The 21,963-nt window shown below is 41.2% G+C and overlaps 1 protein-coding gene across 1 annotated transcript in view; it reads left to right on the forward strand.

Moving 5' to 3' along the window:
* Window positions 1–21,963, forward strand: part of NR6A1 (nuclear receptor subfamily 6 group A member 1) — a 1,113,214-nt gene that overhangs the window by 223,105 nt on the left and 868,146 nt on the right. Inside the window, exon 2 of the mRNA XM_044058823.1 lies at window positions 18,284–18,514. Coding sequence (XP_043914758.1) covers window positions 18,284–18,514 — 231 coding nt within the window. The remainder of the gene's footprint in view (window positions 1–18,283; window positions 18,515–21,963) is intronic.

Below are 21,963 nucleotides of genomic sequence, written 5' to 3' on the forward strand. Positions count from 1 at the left end.
ACCTAAGACGACTGTACATCAGTCTACAGTTCAAGGCCCCATGCCTAAGAAACAGATGCTTAAGATGGCTGAAGATTTGATTACCCTAATCAGGGGTTCCCATCCCCCTCCTGATAAAAGACCAAGACAAGAGGAGGATTATGCTTCCTCTGACCAAGTTTCAATTTCCTGAGACTCTTCTGAGGAACAGGATTACACTTTTCCACCTTATGAAGACTCTGATGCTGAAGACTCTATTCCTTCAGCATCCCCCCCTGAAGACTACTCCTTTGGGGAAACTTTACATACCATGAGGGAACATTTCCACTGGGAAGGCCAGGACTACTGTGATTCTAAGAAAAGGCTCCGAGAGTTCCTTTTACTACCCCAGCACAGACCTCTTGCTATCCCTCCAGTTTTAGATATTGTGGATGATGTTTACTTGGAGTCTAGTTTAAATCCAGACTCTCTACCTCCTGCTCCAGCCAAACCAGACAGATACTACAGAGTACCTGACTCACACAAATTCCTTTATAAAAGCCCTGTGGCTGACCCAGAAACCATTTCCCAGGGTCCTAAGGAAGCTAAAGCTTCTATGGCTAAAAATCCTGTGACCTCTGAAAGGGATTCCAGAGCCCTAGATGGATGGGGAAAGAAAATATACACCTCAGCAACTCTGGCTATGAGAGCATTAAATTGTCAGTTTCACATGCTGAAATATCAGCAATTCCTAATGTCTCAATTAAAACAAAAAATGAGCACACATACTGAACAGTCTGAATTCAAGGAAATGCAGGATCTGTTGCATGCAGCTGAACAGGTGGGCAAACATACTTTACAATGCGGATTTGATTAGTCTGTCATACATAGACATGCTTGGTTAAAAGAACAAACCCTTCCTGATCATGTTAAAGCAAAATTATTGGATGCATCTTTACAGCAGGATGTATTATTTGGTGTCAAAGCAGAAGAGGTTTTAAAGAGAATGGAGGATAAGGCAAAGTCTATGCAGACGGTCAAGGATTTTTTGCAGGTACAACCCCCTCGTTTCAGCAGAAATTGGCCAACAAAAAACTGGTCCTTTCCAGCTTCTGACAGATCACAGAGGGGCAAATACAGATGCCCAAGGGGCAGAGGTCAGTCACAAGGCCCTTACAAACCTCGCCAATGGGGTACTGCTACCCAGAAAGGAGGAGAAGACAGGCCCCAAGCTAGCAGAAGACAAACACAATGACTCAATCCTCAAACTACCAAGCAAATCTCTCCTGGCAGCTCCCTTGGGAGGTAAATTAGCATTTTTTGCAGACAACTGGCACATCATCACAAAAGACAAATGGGTCCTAAACATTGTCTCTCAAGGATACAGATTCCACTTTCATACCTTATCAAGGATAAAAGGAATGCCAAACCTGCCACCAAATCAATGGGCACAGGCACAAAAACAAATTACAGCTCTCATGGACACGAGAGCCATTCAACAGGTACCTACACAGGAGCAAGGACAAGGATTTTACTCAAGACTCTTTCTAGTCCCAAGAAAGGACAAAGCATGGAGACCCATTCTGGATCTTTCAATTCTGAACACCTATCTGCAAGTACCAAAATTCAAGATGCTGACACTACAGCAGCTTCTTCCCATGCTGGGCAAGAATGCTTGGCTAGTAACGTTGGACCTCAAGGAGGCATACCTGCATGTCCCTATCAGACAAAATTGCAGAAGATACCTCCACTTCATTGCAGGTTCAACTTCTTCTTCTGAAGAAGTCATACTAGTTGATGAAAGCGCTTAACATTGCTTTATTATTTTTATTCATTTAATAGTACTGTGGACTCGCAACGTTTGTGCTCTTTTATTTTATTTGGTTTTTATTCAGAGCACTACTGCACCACTTATTTGGAATTTGTCAAACACCTTCTAAGTTGCCTAGGGTACACAGTCAACGAAAAGAAATCAAAACTAGTGCCCTCACAAAACATAATATTCCTGGGTGCCAGCTTGAATACAATGGCCCAGATGGCTTATCTCATGCCAGACAAGCAATAACAGCTGACTCAATATTTCAAAATAATGGCAACAAAGACCCAACTCCCTGCAAGAAAAATTCTGCAGGCCTTGGGATTCATGGCATCTTGCATACTACTAATACCATTTGCAAAACTGCATATGAGGAAATTACAATGGTACCTAAAAAGCGTATGGACGCAGCACAGCCACAGCTTGGAAACAATGATACCACTCATTCCCTGCCTTCAACAGGAGTTTCTATGGTGGGCACAGGCATGTCACCTCAACAAGGGTCAGCCTTTCACCTTACCCACAGCCAGGCAAACTATGACAACAGATGCAGCGGACTATGCCTGGGGAGCACACATGGCAGGACAGTGCATTCAGGGCAAATGGACTACAGATCAGAGGCATCTGCATATCAACCAAAAAGAAATGCTAGCAGTACAGAATGCCCCAACAGCTTTCAAGGACCTCTTACACCCAGGACAACTAATAATAAAGACGGACAATACCACAGTAATGTGGTACATAAGCAAGGGGGCACACATTCCTACCCTCTATGCAGGCAAGCAATGACCTTGTGGAACACTGCACTGTCTTACCAGGTTCAATTACAAGCACAATTCCTGCCAGGAAAGAAAAACACATTGGCAGACGACCTAAGCAGAAACATCTTGGATCCACATGAGTGGAAACTAGATCCACAAGTATTTGCAATGATAGCTCAAAAATGGGGATGCCCAGACATAGATCTGTTTGCAATCTCCCAAAACTACCAACTTCAAAAATTTTGCACAAGGACATTCCATCCACAAGCTTGGAAAGTGGACGCCCTCTCATTCAGTTGGAAAACATTAACAGTGTATGCCTTTCCTCCACTGCCTCTTCTAGCAAAGGTACTGCTGAAAGTCAGATTAGAGAGGCCACAAATGATACTCATTGCACCAGACTGGCCACGCCAGCATTGGTATCCAATTCTACGGAACATGGCCCACGGCCCACCATGGATTTTACCACAAATTCCTCACCTTCTCACCCAGCGAGACAATCGGATTCTACACAGTCAGCTCAAGACTTTAAACCTGGCTGCATGGCAAATTACCTAAACAACCAGCCAACACCTCTATCCAAAGCTGTTATGGATGTCATTCTGGAGGCCAGGAGGCCCAGCACCAGGAAAATCTATTCAGACAAATGGAAAAGATTTTTCGCCTGGAACTAGACTAAAGGCCAAAATCCCCTTGATCCAAACATTCCTCAGATTCTACAATATTTAACTGAGATGTTGCACAAAGGACTTTCCTTTTCATCTATTAAGATCCACGCCTCAGCAATTTCAGCTCATTACAACACGGATTCTCCTTTATTCTCACATCCACTCCTAAGACAGTACCTCAGAGGGGCTGAGAACATAAGACCGCCAAGGAGAGCACCAACACCTACTTGGGATCTCAACTTTGTTCTGGAAAAGCTTACACTGCCGCCCTTTGAACCAGCTTTTTCAGCTGATTTAAAATTTCTTTCATGGAAAACTGCCCTGCTACTAGCAATAACCTCAGCTAGAAGAGTTTCAGAGCTACAGGCACTAATGGCAGTGGAGCCTTTCCTCATTTTTCATCAAGACAGAGTCTCTCTACGAACTAACCCTTCCTTTATGCCAAAGGTGGTATCCAGTGTGGCCCTAAACCAAACCATTCATTTGCCCTCCTTTTTTCCCAAATCCCCAGAACAAAGGAGAAAGACTCCTGCACTCTTTGGACATTCACAGGCAATTACATTACTACTTGGATAAAACTAAGGCTTTCAGAAAAACTGACCAGCTCTTTGTAGCCTATGCTACAGGATCACAAGGAAAAGCTATCTCAAAACAGACCATTTCTAAATGGATAGGGCATTGCATACATTTCTGCTACACGCATCATGGGAAACCGGTACCTGCTAACATTAGGTCCCACTCCACCAGGGCTACAGCTACATCAGCAGCCTTTCTCAGGGGAGTGCCAACCAAGGATATTCTGGAAGCTGAACTTGGGAGTTCAGTGTACACCTTCACCAAACACTATCACTTACCTCTATATTCTAAGACTAGAGCTAGTTTTGCTATTGCAGTTTTGCAGGGCCTACTAGCTTCTTCTAACCCTGTTTAACTCCACCTCCCATCCTTAGCTTTGGGATTCAACCCAAGTGTGATGACTGCAGCAGGGTAACACGATGAACATAGTACAGTTGTGTACCTAACATAAATGTAGATGTTCGAGTGTTCACCCTGCTGCAGTCCAGGTTACCCTCCCTCCATCCCCTCTGAACTAGCTGAACTTATCTATACCACTCTATCCTGTACAACCTCTGTGGTGTATTTGCTTGTGCCTAAAGGTATTGTTTTATTTTTATCTAGCTATATATATATATATTTTGCCTACCTATTGGGGGCACCTGACATCTGGGGCAAGCAAAACTGAAGAAAATGGCGTCGGATGCCTCTTATATACCCCTGGCGCACTGACGTCCGGGAAGAAGCGACAGCAGCCGACGCCAGACCAAGACTTTGGAATTCAGGCTGACTGCGGGACCGCCTGACAGCAGGATAACCCAAGTGTGATGACTGCAGCAGGGTGAACACTCTAACATCTACATTTATGGTAGGTACAAAACTGTACTTTTTGTACCTACCATAAATGTAGATGTTCGAGTGCTAATACAGCTGCAGTCCAGGTTACCCTCCCTCTTCCCCTCTTACTTTCTGGTACTTACCTAGGGCATCTACCCTTTATTACCTATGGGGAGTATTTTCTGGTAACTAAAAATGGTTCTTTGCTTTGCTTTTGTATTTTTTACTAGCAATTTGAATTGCCTACCTATTTGGGGGCAACTGACATCTGGGGCAAGAAAAACTGAAGAAAATGGCGTCGGCTGCATCTTTTATACCCTTGTCGCACTGACGTCAGGGAGGAGGAGACAGCAACCGACGCCGGACCAAGACTTTGGAACTCTGGCCAACTGCGGAACCGCCTGACAGCTGGATAACCCAAGTGTGATTACTGCAGCAGTGTTTACACTCGAACATCTACATTTATGGTAGGTACAGAACTGTTTCCCTGGGAAAAAATTTGCAGAAGTGATCGTTAACTGAATGTAGATTTCAATTTATTAAGTTTGATGAATAGGGATTCGGTGTTTAGTATTTTCGATGTAATGATATAGAATCTTAATTGTGAATTAAACCATAATACCACCTCTGAAGGAAATAATTTGGAAATCTTTGGACTCATTAATGTACTAGGCCTAGTGCATCATAAGGTCTGAAAAGGAAAGCCTTAATTGACATATACTTCCAATTCTTTTTCTCCTTCACTATCTTGACTCGTGCCTCATAATGCACCAGCTGACAGGAATGGGGTTGGATAAAAGTTAAAAATTATTACAGTAAGAAGAGACTTAACTTAGTTTAAAATTTGATACCTTTTGTTCCAGGGTTATGAGTAATGAAGTAATCATAAAATGTATTTGTAATGAGTAACATGCGGTAATAGCATTTTTCTGCTTAGAAGCTGATGTTTTATTATTTCTTTGCTAACCCTGTTTCGCTTAGGGTAGTTGCATGTTTAAAAGGTTGCCAGAGGCCAGTGGTAGTCAGTTGGGGTACAGTAGGGCCTATCATCATCGTCATCACATTTATTAGCATACTTGAGCCTAAATACAGTGTAGTTAAGCAAGTAATCGGAATAAAATCTGAACAGTACACCAGAATAAATGTCAAAACTGAGTAAATGTAAGTGATAAGGTAATAAAAAATAGTATTAACTGTAGATTTAAAGTCACAGCTCAAACTAGTGCTTAAATATGTAACATCTGTTAAAACTGCAGCAAGCTGTGTGATTAAGTGATAAACTAATATTTATTCTAGTAAATCAGCACCATTAAACAGTTTTGTACTAAAATAGATGCATGATGGAATAAATCTAAGTAGTTGAAAGTGGTCAGGAAACAGTTCAGCTTGAGTGTAAATATCCAGATGAATAGTAGATTCTGATAAATTTGCCAGAGTTGCTGACTATTCACAATGACATTGTCGCATCAAATGTCAGAGCATTCATAGCTGTCAAAAGAGAAAATCTCCTCACAGCAGTCTGTACCACCAGCTTGATGGAGTAATCAAAAAAGCTGTGGGAAAAGCATCCACAGAGATGATACTGCAACATCTGTCTGTCAAGCCATAAAAAAACATTTGGTATCACAAGCAAACTAAGTGAAGGGAATGCATTCATCCAGTGATGGTGTACACAAGTTTACACACCCAAACAAACTTTAAGTGACCACTACCTATCAAACAGTGAAGGAGTTTTGCCTTACTTGTTCTGCTCTCTTCAAAGTTGAGCAAAGTCAAATACATTTTCTATTGGTACAAAAGGAGAACCGCCAGATTCCATTAAGAGAGAGTGGAGTAAAGTCATGTAGGATTGAAGACCCTGTGATCTAATGCGAATTAAGCCAGGAATTGCCACAGTAACTTGAAGCAGGCTGAATGATACTGACATAGCAAAGATCCAACAATTGTCTCCTTTGTCAAATGTGACTGTAGAGCCAGGCAGGCAACATTGATTACAAAAACGAGAGCATATTTGAACTCTCAGAAAGAGCATTATTAATTCAAAAGCATAAAGTAAAATAAACAAGCATAGTCTGATGTCAGCCCATACCCATGGTAGCCCAGAAAAAAAATCCAGTCTTTTTGGGTCGTATAAGGTGACTGAAAATGGTCTGGAAGGCAGTGTTGCCTTTTTGTTTTGACCTAAAGCAATGTGTTTTCTTTTCAGTGCACAAAATGGTGAAGAAAGATTGGAAAACAAAAAAGTGATTTGTATGTTTGTAGTAGTAGTATAAAGTATGGTAGCTTAATGCATTCCCTCCAGTGGAGCTCTGGATGTGTGCAATGTAACTTCCAATGGGTGGAGACGAAGCTTTTTGATAGAAACAAATTATGTCCTCACATTTCAAACAGATGTTCATATCTCTGAAACCAGAGGGGGTACTACAGAAGTATAAATGGCAAACTCTTCAACACAAACTATTTTTTATAGTGGTAGTATTTTTATGTTCTAGGTCTTGAATTGGATTTGATAAGTTACAGTAAACATAGTTAACTATAAAGTTTATAATATTTTGTAAACAACTCGGCAAACCGTCAAGTTACACAGATACTGTCAGGTGGGCATGTCCACCCTCCTTGCCATTCTGTCAGTGACCCAGGTTGCTAATCAGGAATTTGCCCATCTGAGAGCTTTCATATGAGGCTGAGCAGTTCTGTCTGAGCTACTTGATTGCAAAGATATTTAAAAACCATGACATTTATGACAATGTCAATTAATATGTGAATAACATTTAATTTACCTTTACCTGCACTACACTGTGGTCAGCCATGACTACATTTGTGTTTTCCATTGTGTAAGCTTTAAGATGATCATTTTTAATAATTTCTATGTAGCATGGTTTTGGAATTATTAATGCAAATATGAACAAGTAATATTTGATGCCTAGAGGCATCAGTAGGATGCAGCTGCAGAAACACCTGCAGGTGTCACCTGGCTATAATGAGATCAATTTTGTAGTGGATTTGCGAACTAGTGCTTCAGGGAAGTAAAAAGAAAATTATTAATCTACTCTATTAGCAAAAAAAGGATACAACCATGGCTGTGAACCAGACAGCCTGTGCTTGATTAGCAACCTCGGTGACTGTGGCAAGGAGGGTAGACATGCCCACCCGTGGGAGGCAGTGTTGCTGCTGTCAGATGATTGCTGGGCTAGGTGTGCAAGAATGACAAAGGCAGCAGTGCTGTAGAACCTAGGGCAGGCACAGCTACACTGGGTACATAGCATTGCTTGCCCAGCCTAACACTATATCACCACACAGAGAGAGGTGGAATCTAAGAAAAATCCCAGATGTGCAGAACAGCATGTGTGACCCTGCTAGCTGCTAGGTGTGCTCTGTGTTTGCATTTTCTCTCTCCAGCATGCCAGGAGCTGAGGCAGTTTCAACCACATTCGGTAGCTCTAGGATATGAGTCAGGAATGTATAAGCTCAGTACCCAGGAGCTGATGGTCAGCTGCAGATATGCCAGGGACAAAAAAAAAAATACACAACTACAGGAAAGTTAACAGCACCAGGGAATGTATCTAGGCAACAGAGTGCAGGCTGAATATTGGAGTGGGCAAAATGACGCTTCATTTGTTGAAACTTGGAAGTTAACCCACTGAAATGGTGGATGGTAATATGATTCCATTGAGTGTATCATGCTCTGAGAGACTTCATTGATATGAGGAGATAAGGAGTAATTCAGAAGGGTAACTGAGAAAGGTGTAAATCTGGAGAAAGATTCATTTAGAATGTAAAAGGAGCTGTGGAGAATGTGTGAGGGAGGAAAGGAATGTGCTTCTCTAGGTTGTAGGATCTCAAGCCATCACCACAGCTAGAGTACTTTCTTCAATGAGAATACCAGTTGACTGAGAGGATCCTTTAGTATTGTCTGCCTTGTAGTGCATGGCATGTGTACCTGTGCAGTGTCATGTTATGTCATAAAAAAGTGCAATATAAACAGGAATGCCATCATCTAAAGTCAATTACATTACAGACTATGTCCCAAAGAAGCAGATTTTTTTTTAATGAAGATGCTCATGTCATTGTCCCATTTTGTTCCAGTGGAAGCTCTCAAGTTTGAAGACTAAGTTACATATTTAACATATTGATACTTAGATATTTTTTTATATAAAATAAAGCTAACAGGAAAGAATAATAGTTTAATATATTGCTCTGCAAGTCCAGAATGAAAAGGTTAGTAAACCATGCAGTCTGAATAATGTATCTTGTGATATTGCCAGCAAATATTAAGCAAAGTGACTGTCGCCTCCTCAAGTTATGCTACACTTGCACTCTATATTGCACATTAATTTTGTATTAAAGGGTACATTGATTTAATTTTTCTGTTTTGTAATGGATCACAGGAGGAGCATGGCCAGAAAATTTGTAGCAGTTATACATCCAACTCCTACTGGTTAACTCACCCCCTCCAAAAGTTAAAAAAAGTATCCCTTTTTGCAGTATCTGTCATCCTTGCATATTTAAAAAATTAACATTAATTTATGACTCCTTTTTTAACCTGTTGGGGGCATCTGGTACCTCTTCTGGCACTCATTGGGCAAAAGGTAGAGAACATATTCTTTTAGACAGCACTTCTTCACGGAATGCATACACACCTGGGATTAGTTTTGAGGCTCATCAGTTTACTTATTTTAAGATTTCTTACAAAATGTTAATTATTTTTAAATTACTGTATATAAAACTGTGGTTAGGGAACAAGTAGGATGGAACCTATATGATGCTTCAGAAGCAGTTACTTTCTTTGTTGGACAGCTGAATCCCCCCCCCCCCCTCATGCTTTTCCCCAGATTTAATCTGCCAGTACCTGAAAAACCTATATAATTTTCCTGTGTTAAACACTTGAGTAAAATGAATTTGTGTTCTTTTAAATCACTTTAGCCATTCTTTCTGCAAGAATAAGTGTGATAACAGCTGAAGGGGGAGGCATATTGTACATCTGAGCTGAACAAAATACAAACCACTTAAAAAAAAAAAAAAGTATCCATCAATGCCCTGTGTATACTTGATAACATAGACAGATCATGGTGTTTTTGTCAGCATCATAACACCTGAGGGCATAAGTATTAGAGAAAGAAACAAGTTATGCAAAATTAACATGGTGTTAGGAATCAGTAGGTTTCCAAAGACTGAAGCATGATAGCAGTGTATTAAATGTGTGTGGGGGTGGGAGTGGGGGTGGGGGATTAGTTGGCAGGAGGGTAGCATCTGTCAAGAATTAGACAGCCATATCAGTTTACAACTTCCTGAAATAATGTAATACTTTTGTAATGCATTTTTTGTGCACTTGTTACTGCAGTTATTTGGCATTCTTAATTTATGACATCATGTGGGAACAGTTGTAGTCCTACCTGAATAGTTATTAGAAGGGAAATAACATTATGTAGGAAGAAGAATGGATGATGAGAGTTTGGAAGTCCTGTTTAAAGGTAAGTGTTGAAATGTATCACTGTCCCAGGTGCTGAGGGGTAAGCCTAGAGCATGACTGGATCAGTTACAAACCTGTAGCATCACAGTACCAGAATGAGACGGATAGTTGCAGCATAGTGAATTATGCAAGTGACAGACATGTCACACAAGACTCTATTAGTGATCACTTTCGACTGTAAAAAAAAAAGTCATCTGTTGCTAGTGGTCACCACTGACTGCAAAGATGTCGACTATGCCTGCAGCTAGCAAGTGAAGACTGCTACAAGACTGGTGTTAGACCCACTCTAGAGTCAAGATGGCTAAAGTTTGATGCCTTGATCTTTACCAGCTTACAGAGAGCATTTTACACCAATAAAAATGTTCTTTGCTTTCTGCATTATTCTTCTGAATGCTTCAAAATGAGCTCATGGAAATAACATCTGCTTATGGTCAGTAGTCATTCGCATGTGAGGGACTGGACACTGGTGACAGTAAAACACAAAGCTGCTGCCGTATGTGTGAACGCTTCCATTTCTTTCTTTCCTTTCTTTCATTCTTTATTCTTTCTTTTTATTTTGTTTTTACATTTTTATTGTTTTCATTTAATACACAAGTCTTACATAAATAATACGAAGAATTTTTTTTAAGTCACGAAATCAAAATAGGTAGTTAACTATATATAATATTTACAAAACATATCTGTAACGGACTCACTTCATGTTACTAATGAAGCTAAAATTTAAAAAGGAGTATTCGGTGAGTTAAAGAGGGAGATTCTTCAGCTTAAGACCTCCTCTTAATGACAGGTAATGCTTTGTAGTTGCCTATTACTTTTGTCCTTAGATTGCTGATCCATAGATCTTAAAAAGATGCTCTATTTTTCATAATAGCAATTTTCCTATTTATTATCTTTTTTATGGACACGAAAAGAAAATGTTATATTATGAAACATTGTTTCTCTTTCAATTTATTGCGATGGCTTTTCTTGCTATGGCTAACAGACTCCATAATAAGTAGAATTCATGCTGTTTCAAAATGAAGTTGAGAAACATGTTTCATGAATATGTAGTTTTATCTAGATAGATTTTGTCAGTCCACATGGCTTGTAAACATAACCCAGCTCAATATTCTTTCAGTTTGATGCAGTAAAATATTGGATGAGTCCAATCGGCTCTAACTAGCTGTTTAAATCTCCAACAATCAGGTTTATTGTTTCTATGTATTTGTGCAATTTTGTTAGGGGAATAAAATTCCCAATGTAGCTTTTATCCAAGTAAAAATATGTCAGTATTGAGTGAGTCGAGTTCCACTTATTGATCTGGCCTTTTTAGTCTCAGGAATTTTATCATTGTCTTTTGGTAAAATAAAACTCTAGTACAGACAGTGAGCCACAATAGTTTATTAATTTAGTTAATTGGGGAAGTTTGCATAGGTTGTAGGAGTAGTTGTATTATGAAATTTGGCTAAAAGAGGTAGGAAGGTACCTGGTTGAAGCAGTTTGAAAAGAAGAGGTCCTAGGGGCAGCTCAACACTGTAGAAGACTGGCAGCCATTTGCCTTTGGAGAAGGTAGTGGAATTGTGTTCCTGGGGGGGGTGGCATTGCAAATGAATCAGCAGATTTTTTCAGTGGCTTGTAGAGTGGACGAGTTGTTTTATACAGGCTATAGCTATGATGGAAGCCTATATTCAAGTTGACCAAGGAGGTCTCCTTTGCATATTGTAGCTCTAACTGGTCTGGAGAGAAGGGGGAGATATTTTCCAGGACCAGAGTAAAAGAGAATTTGTACTTTCCAGGTGTTTTCATTGTGGCTTTGAAAGTTACTTGACTATTTTAGCTTTAAACCTAAGTATCTAAAGGATGTGATTGTTGGTAAACCATTAAGATCTGTGCTGTTGGGTTTTTTAGGAGGTTCCAAATGTTATGCTTTTTGTTTTGGAAGGGTTTAGGAACAGCATATGGTTGCTTAGCCAAGATTTAAGGGAGTGGAGGACAGACTGAAGTTGGGTTTCAGTAGTCGAATGTGGTGGACTTGTTGAAGGATAACCATGTTGTCTACATAAAGAGTAATGGGGAGGTTAGAGAGTACAGAGGGTAGTTCATTAATAAAGACTGAACAACAGTAGGAGAGTATGGATCCCTGGGGCACTCCTCTGGGAAGGGGTGTGAGAGGTGATAAGGATGAACCTGTTTTGACTCTGAAATACCGATTTGTTAAGAAATGTTGGAATCAGGTGATAGTGTTGGGGCTAACCCAGATTTCTTGGAGGGACTGAAGGTGCAGAAGGTGGTCAATAAGATCAAAGGCTTTGGCAAGGTCAATGAAGATACCTCCTGAAAGATTTCTTTGACTGGATAAAATATGGCCAACATTATTTCATTTGCAAAGAGCATCAACTTGGACTCCTCGTTATTCCATGGTTATTATTAGACTTGATGCTAATCGGTAGCATTTCTATGGATAAAGCAAAAAACAGAGAGGATGTTGGTTAGCTTGTCTACCAGATAGTTTTGCTTTGACAGAATATAGAATGACTGTAGAGTGAGGTTGTGCTGTGAAGTTATATCTCAAGCTAGCATTGCTAGTCTAGAAAGGGGATACAACCTGAATCCCTCTTGCTTATTCATGTACAACATGTCTGTGTTGCCATTACAACTTGAAGAGGTTCAGGATGCCAAAGAGGATTCATAGAGTTGAGTGCCTTGATCAAGGCAATGCATCTGTTTTATATTTTTCCTGTTTGCATCTTTCCTTGGTGTCCCACACACCTTTAACTTCTATCCCTCCTGAAACTACTCCCCAAGTAAAGTCAAGGCATCTGTGTTGACTGCTTTAGAGCAGGGAGGGAGAAGGGGAGAACTGTAGGGAAATTTGCTTTCTCCACCAAATGTTTTCTTTCTACACAACCCCCCCAGTACTAGGATTTGAAAAGACAAAGGATGTTGTTGCTGGGAACAAAGAAACTTTAGAGATCATTGTATCTTTCTCACATGGAGTCTTTTCAGGGGTATCAGGAGAATTATGGATGCCATGAAACCTAAAATCCTGAGGTGTTCCCTCACCATGACTGCAGTCTAAGTGGAAAACCTTAAAATAGATCTAAATAAAGATCTATATTTTCCTGTGAAAGAAAAGCTCTTTGAAGTGAGGTGTCTAGTTGATATCCAGGGAACACAATCCTGTGTGAGAGTGTCAAGAAAGACTTTGTATGTTCTTTTAAATTCCCAGTTTGTCTTAAGAGATCTCACCTAAGAGAAGAGAAGAGAGATTTCTGATACTTGGAGGAGGACTCTACAAGGATAAGTAAGTCATCTAATATGGAAAAATGTAGGATGCAGTGAGCTGTAACTGGAGCTAGACATGGTATGAACACTCCTGCTACTGTGGATAGTTGACAAAGGCAGAGAACTAATAATCTGATCCCGATACACACAACCTTAAACATCTGAAGTCTGGACGAATAGGCATGCGATGACGAGCATCTTTTGTCTAATGTTACCAGGAAATTTGATACAGGAAGAAAAGATCACAGTTTGTGAAGTGGCATCATTTTGAATTTGAGCACTGTCACAAACAGGTTTTGAAAAGAAGGATCCAGAACTGGTCTCCAAGCATTTTCTTTCTTTGGCACTGGAAACATCCTTGAATAAAAAGCCTTCCCCACTTGGGAAGAGAGAACTGGGTCTATCACTCCTTTGAACTGCATGCAATGAAGGAGGAAACAAGTCTGATCTGGTGGATGAGGAATGATTCCCTTGAGAGAAGGAATTTCCTTTCTTTGCATTCTGTAACCCTGTCGAATGATTTTTAGATTCCGTTTGTGTGAAACAATCTGTTGCCAAAAAGAAAAATGGAGATTCAGACTCTCTAGAAGAAAAAAGGGACAAAGGTGGCAGGAGGTCACAAGGTCACTTGAACAGTCATTCAGATTTGTTGGACTGTACTTGGTTCTTGGGAGGTTCGAGAGTTAGTTTTGGAATGCCCTTGCCTCTTCTTCTTAAACGTCTGTTAACCTGAATTTTGTTGAGATTGTTAATTCTTTTTTTACCAAAACTGGACGAAGAGTTAGAAACTCCCTTGTACAATTTGGAAAAGGAGGGCTGAAAAATCTTAGAGATTCTCTGGATCAGTTTTCCCCTTTCATCACACTTTATGATCACCTCTGCAGCAGAGGAGCCAAACAATAATCCTCTGTCTAAGGGAGAATTTAAAGTCTGATTTTTAACATAATCTGGGAGGTTCTGAGAATGCAGCCATGCAAACCTCCTCAAAACAGTACCAGTGGCCATAACCCTGGAAGAAGTGTGAACAGTCATGCACACTCTTCAAACAATGACTACCTGCACAATAGAAGAAATTAAGTTATTTAAAGCAGATTTTTACTCGCAGAAAAAAAAAATTACAGATAAAACATTCCGCATACTTAAACAATTTGTCAGAACAAACTTTAACATATGAGCCTGACAATTAAAAATTCTGAAGTCAAAGTTGCACAAGTGTACCACTTTCCCTTCCTTTTCAGAAAGTGTAGGACTGGAATTAAGTGCTTAGCAGCAGTTGGATCAGCTAAAGCTATAGCTGCTAGGTCAGGTTTTGGAGATAGTGTATAAAAGTGTAAAAGAGTGAGTTTTATACGTCCTGTCTGCCTTTTTAGGGACAACTCGCTGGCTGACTGGAAAATTGCAGGCAGTAACACACACACACACAAACACACCTCTAAAGCAGACAGCACAGGAGGGGAATGAGTGTAGGTTGTGGAAAATCCTTCAACAGCTCATAGTATTTTTGGAGGGACTGAGAAAAATTGTTCTGCCACTGAAAACAGTGGCACATTTTAGCAGTAGTCTAAGAGAAAGCGAAACCAACATAGAGAAAATCCAGAAATTTAGCTCTCCTGTGAGTCTGAATCAGAAATCTGAGGGGGAAAAAAAAACCTGTATCCATACCTGCATCTTCCTGTTCAGATTCAGAATCATGATTTTTTTCAGGAAAGTAGGAATCTCTTATTTCCTTTACCAGAAGCTGCTTTACAGGAAAGATCAGTAGCCTGAATTAAAACCTGAGAAAGACACAGTAAGCTACTCCTATCCAAAGAATTTTGAGGAGTAGATTCATGCTTGTTTTTTTTTTTTTTCTTTTCAATGGGAAAAATGGGGTAAACCATCTTACTAATGGCAGCAGCTGCTTCCACAGGCATGGGTACAGCATTGTGACACAACAGGGAAACCTTCTCTGTTCCGTCTTTTGGGACTGACGAGTATTTATCCCATGCACACTGAGGGGATTCCCAACAGCCACAGATGATGTGGCTAACCCCAGCTCGATAGTGGCTGGAGGTACTACACCAAAGGGATTGGGTGTTAAAAAAAAAAAAAAAAAAAAAAAAAAAGAGTGGTCTGAGGTGTGACAAATGGCCACAGCAAACTCGCTCATTAGTGGATGAGGCAAATTTCTAGCCTGCTGTGGTGGCAAAGGCAGTTTGCTTAACTTTTTCTTTGTATGGCTGGAAGGAGGACTGGCAGTGGAACCAGTACTCTGATGTTCATCATGTTACCCTGCTGCAGTCATCACACTTGGGTTATCCTGCCGTCGGGCGGTCCCGCAGTCAGCCGGAGTTCCAAAGTCTTGGTCCGGCGTCGGTTGCTGTCACTTCTTCCCTGACGTCAGTGCTCCAGGGGTATATATAATGCATCCGTCGCCATTTTCTTCAGTCTTTCTTGCCGCGTGGTGCCCAAAGCAGAAGCAGTTCGCAATTGCCGGTCGGCCGACTCCTGAGATTTTCGAAGTCTAATTTCAGATCCGAAGTCTTCAATAAAGCCAAGTACCTCGTTGGGGAAATTTTTCTTGCCTCAGACCGATTTCAGAAAAAGTTAACAGTTGTATTTCTTGTAGGAAGCAAATACCTCATAAGGATTTTCATTCTTACTGCGTACCTTGCCTAGGCCCAGACCACAACGTCACTAGTTGTCATTTTTGTGCTAGGTTTAATAAGCGTACTATAAAAAGACACTTTGATTTCACACGACACTACTTCGGTAGAAAATTTAACTACACTATGCTGTCGGAGCAACCGACTACCGGCATGCACAAAAAACGCAAGGATAAGGACAGGCAGCCTAGACCCAAGCCAGACTCCGAGGCCTCGGCTGGTCCGGTCTCCGGTTCACCGGTCTTCAGTGAGGCTCCGATGCAGCCCCTGACTACCACAGATCTGGAACCCGAGACCACTTCAGAACGTATGGCGGAAAGTACCAGGCCGACGCAGCCATTTTGTTTAGCCCCTACCGACGACACTGCCTAAAAAGATGTTGGTCCTGTAGAAACACCTTCGGTTTCTGAAGGCGTCTTCAGACCGACGCTCACCATAGAAACGTTTCCTTAGACTAAGTCTCCTATTAAACCTAAAAAGACTGCACTTCAGTCCCCTGTTCAAGGCCCCATGCCTAAGAAACAGATGCTCAAAATGGCTGAAGATTTGATCTCTTTAATCAGGGGTTCCCAACCCCCTCCCGACAAAAGGCCTAGATAAGAGGAAGATTATGCCTCCTCTGAACAAGTGTCTATTTCCTCAGGCTCCGCACTGACGTCGGGGAAGAAGCGACAGCAACCGACGCCGGACCAAGACTTTGGAATTCCGGCCGACTGCGGGACCGCCTGACGGCAGGATAACCCAAGTGTGATGACTGCAGCAGGGTGAACACTCGAACATCTACATTTATGGTAGGTACAAAACTGTACTTTCCATGTTGTAGCCAAAAATATTGCCTCTTTCCCATGGAAGACCAGCAGCAATTGCTAGTAAATGCTACCAGTCCACAAAAGGTAGTTATTTTGACTGGGGGAAAAAACAAAGTAAAAAGCAGTTTCAAACACTCAGCCAACCCCACAAAAGAAAAAAAAATTCTCCACGAAAAAATTTGTTTTCAGTCCTTCACGACAGAAGAAACAAGTGCTCCATATAAAAGTACGTACAGTCTCAAAACAGTCCATTAAAACAATGTGCTTCTAGCTTTAAAGTAACTTTCATGAAGAGGAAAGTAATAAAACATCAGCAAAACAAGAAAATGGAAGTTTTTCCCCCAAAGGGAACTTGTCTGCCCAGCGCAAGTCAAATGTAGATCCTTTAAAGCCTCATAGGAGCATACTGTTTAGCTGCATAGCACCCAAACTTGTCTTTTAGTCAGCTCCACTCAAGCTGTCTGACAGTTTGAGAACATGAAAGGTGCCCTGAAGCTTTAGAAGCTGGCCGGCTGTTATAGCCGTGGCAGGATGTAACCCATGTAGCTAAGGCTACTGTAGCAGTGTTCAATATGGTGAACATTAGTCCTACTTTTAAAACTGCAGCAATTATTACATGACTGTCTTATAAGCAAAAGTATTTTTTTAAGATCAGTAATGTTATTGTTTTCTTTGTTGGTGGGGAAAAACAACAACAAACACCAGCAGTTAGAGGCACTGTCATTGGTTTACTTCTTTTTTTTTGTAGTTGTGGTAGAAAATGACCCAGCATTAAAACAGGGATGCTCTATAACTTAATACTTTTTTATTCCTGAAGTTGAACGTATACTATTTAGGAAGTTCTTTTCATCATTATTTGAACTTTATGTATCTGGAAGCAATTCTGTAATAACCCAGTTGGTATAACTCTTATTTTTTTTTTATCTTCTGACCATTTCCCAGTTATGTAAAAATGGCCCATGGTTGTAGAAGAGCTGGACCTTTTTTTCTAATGTTTGGTTGTAAGTAAGGCTTTTAATTTGTAAAATGTGGTCACACACCAGTCTGTAGCATGTCCCATACCATCCTTGTGCCGTTATAAAATGGTTGCCTTCTTGGGAAAAATTAATCATTTAATGTGCCTGGAAGTTGAAGGCATGCAACTTTATGGTCAAAATCTACTTTAACTGAGCAAGTAAGTGGTTGTGGGTTGACATTATGATTAATGTGTTTACATAATGGACACCAAGGTACAGGGTCTGATTCTCACTTTGGGAAGCATGACTAGGCTTAAAAACGCCCCCTGGGGTCAGTAGCCTAGTAATCACCTATGAACCGCTTTATAATAAACTAATGACACTGTCTTATGACTTACATTTGATTGCGTAGTTGGTCTAGGAGTTGAGCCTGCAAGTTACTATTTAAACTCTATTGTATCAACTTCTTAGATGTGCTTTGCAAATATTTTGCAACTTTACCTCACTTCAATTTATTTACAAGGAATGTAATTGTTGCTTTCAGATGAGAGGGCTGATCAGCGAAGCTGCCTTATCTGCGGAGACAGAGCCACAGGTCTGCATTATGGCATCATCTCATGTGAGGGATGTAAAGGCTTCTTTAAACGTAGCATTTGTAACAAACGGGTCTACAGATGCAGTCGAGACAAGAACTGCGTCATGTCACGTAAGCAACGTAACAGATGCCAATATTGTCGGCTGCTCAAGTGTCTCCAAATGGGGATGAACAGAAAAGGTGAGAAATAGAGTCTACATTACAATTTTCAGAAACGTGTGAAGTTGTATATGGTTTTACTGATTTATATAGCAGGCAAGCAATAATTATGATAAGAAACTACTGGTCTGTTTTAAGAAGCATTACAGTCTCGAGGCTGAAGTGCGGAGTATTCATCGCAAGATCGTTGGAGTCTAGCCTGTACTGCTGTGTAAATTAGTAACTTAGTTATCACTCTTCCTTGGGTTTGTTTTTTCATTACTGTCTTAGCTGTTTTCATTCTTTTGTTGCTTTCTTCATGTTACAAGTATATATCGTGGTCTTCTAAACCTGTAGAAGACTGGCTCTGAAATCCTCCCATTGAAGTTTTATATGTGGATTTTGTTTTACATCTGTTCTATGTGCTTGAGTTAGAATTACCAACCTAGACACCCTAATACATTATGTAGAAAAACGGGATTGCATTGCAGTATCTGCACTTAAAATTTTACCTGGTCGAAAATTAATCGAAAATCTGTTGTTTGTTTAATTTAACTATTGAGGCTGCCCACTAAAGTGTGCTAGCCTGTGTAACTGATTTATTGCTGCCTTCTGTATTTCTGGGTGTTTTCTATCTAAAAAAAAAACAAAAAAATAATCCTTGTTTTCCCGCCTCTCCTCGACTAGTTTAGACCAGTTTACAGGCTTTGCTGTATTCTGGGCTGTGGTATAGTTCCTGTGTTGCCCATTACCTTACTTGGATAAGAAGGAAGTTTCTTTGCTCACCAGTGGGAGTGGGGAGCCTTGAGCAGCCTATCTGTCCCTGAAGGAGTGACCTCAGCACAAGAGCTGTAGTAATTTGTTGTTTTGGACCATTTCTAGCTCTTTTGAAGTTCCCTGTTTAAAATCCGCATTAGCGCGGCTTTGCACGATTGTGCGCATAGCGCAGTGCTGGTTAAACAGGATTAAACTTTTTCTGGCTCCGCCAAGTCTGCTCTTCAAATTTTCCCTTGGAAAGCTCTACTCTTAGAAAAAACAGTCTACTCGTTATATTATAAGCATAGCACTTGTTCTCAAAGCTTCTCTTCCAAGCAAGCACTCTCAAACTCAAGTAGCACTACATCCACCTACCACCCCAACCACTTCCCTTAAAGGCACAGCACTCTCTTATAATATTCTAGCATGTCGAGTGGTAGATTGCTAGCATCTTCTCCTGCTCAGCTGGTTAATCTGGGAATGTTGAGACAATGCTATAATTGTCTCATGTACACAGACAACCCTCTCCTCCTCCCAACAAACACAGATACATATGAGAGATGCAACTATATAGCCAAACTGGAAGCTGAACTCTCTCAACTCGGGACTGGCAAGACCAGACAGGAGGAGAAGGTAACCACACACACAACAAACCCAGTCACACATAGACCTACCCCAACTGCAAATCAAGCACATAATAACACAAAAACATACTCGGAGGCTCTATTAAAAAACTTACTAAAACAACAGAGGCTCCCAAAGCAGACACCCAAAAATCCACCACCTCAAAACATAACACACGCAACACATAATTCAATAAATCGGTGTGTCAATAAATCACAGCCCTTAAGGCCAAACACTATGCCTGATACACTAGTGATAGGTGACTCTATAGTCAGACACACTGACGTCCCACTTACCAGGCTGAGCAAGGAGAGGGTAACGGTAAGCTGCCTATCGGGGGGGCTAGGATCCGCCATATAACACACGCACTCAGGTCACTCAAAAGCACGTACAAATATGATTCCGTCATTGTCCATACCGGCGTGAATGACCTGAGACGTACCGCCTTGGACTACATGAAAAGAGACAGAGAGGAGCTCTCTGATTGTAGCCCAGGCTGGTATGACCCTGACCCTGAGCAGCTTCCTGCCCTCACCAAAAATGATGCCACAATACAAAGACAAGATGATCAGCTTTAATAATTGGCTCAATTACTGGTGTCATTCTAGGGGGATCCAATGTCTTTCTGCTTGGGATGACATGCTGGACAAGCCACGCTGCTTTGCAAGGGACGGCTTGCACCTGTCACCACTGGGCTTCTGGATATTGGCTAAGGCTCTTGCCAACCCCATAGTGCCTTTTTTAGGCAAGGCTCAAAAGATGAACCCACCTCCTTAGAAAACAAAAATGGAAAAAAATTAAGGGTAATGCTGCTCAACGCCAGAAGTCTAAATCTCAAGATGCAAGCTCTCGAAGCACTCCTCAGTATGGAGAACATCAATGTCTGCGCTGTAACCAAGACCTGGTTCAAGGCTCCTGAGAGCACCCCAGCGCTACCAGGCTTTACCTCGTATCATGCTTTTCGGCCCCAAAACCCGGTCCGAACCACAAAGGGAGGGGGAGTGTCCATATTCATCAAGGATACCCACACCTCCAGGTTAGTGGCAACTCATGAAGCATCGGAGACCATCCAGGTGCAGCTAACTGTAGGCAAAACTGCTGTACAACTGGTTGCATGTTACAGACCACCCTCCCAATCTCAAGAACCCAACTCAGCCTTCCTGGAGACATTGGAAGATATGAATGTCTCACCAAATACCATCATATTGGGAGACTTCAACTACCCTTACATAGACTGGGTGCACTATTCTAGCCCTAACACCCTAGCCCAAAGGTTCCTGGAATTCATAAACTCAAATGCAATGGAACAGCTAGTCACCTCTCCCACAAGGGGGGATAATATACTAGACCTGATCATCACAAACATGGGGACAAAATGCTCCACACCGGAAGTATTGCCCTCACTGGTGAGATCTGACCACAAACTAATCACCCTGGATATACATTTACCACCTCCACCCCCAGCACATAAGACTACAGTGAGAAACTTCTCAACAGCCGACTTTACACTTCTCAAGACTGAGATGGTATCATTTAAGCCCACAGGGCCAATGGAAACCACATCCCACAATGTTGAATCCTACACATGCTTTCTACGGACATCTACAAGAATGCATGGATCGTGCAATCCCAAATAAAACCAAGACCCTCTCCACCAAAGGAAAGCGTCCTGTCTGGTGGACCCCAGCCATAAACAAATTGTATAACAAAAGAAGGAAGCTACTGCAAGACAGAGCAAAATCCCATAAAGGGAAGGCATCTCTGATCAGCACTAGTAGAAAGCTACGTTCTCTCCTAAAAATATCCGAGGCCAACTTTGAGAGAAAAATCGCCAAGGACACTAAAGATAACCACAAGGCATTCTTCAGTTATGTTAGAAACCTGGGTGGAAACACTCTGATATGCTCAGAGTTAGTACACAACGACAAAAAATTTACCAAACCCACAGATATTGCCAACATTCTGGCAGACAGATTCAGTGCAAATTTCTCCCCTCCCTCACCTCCAAAAGAAGAAATACTCATCCCAGCTGAATGTAACCTTCCTGTCATCTCTGATGTCCAGGTGAGAACCGCCCTCAGCAAAGCAGAAAACACAGCATCTATGGGACC

The sequence above is a fragment of the Protopterus annectens genome, chromosome 16.part0 (genome assembly GCF_019279795.1).
Source record: "Protopterus annectens isolate FY-2018-M chromosome 16.part0, PAN1.0, whole genome shotgun sequence".
Classification (NCBI taxonomy): Eukaryota; Metazoa; Chordata; order Ceratodontiformes; family Protopteridae; genus Protopterus; species Protopterus annectens.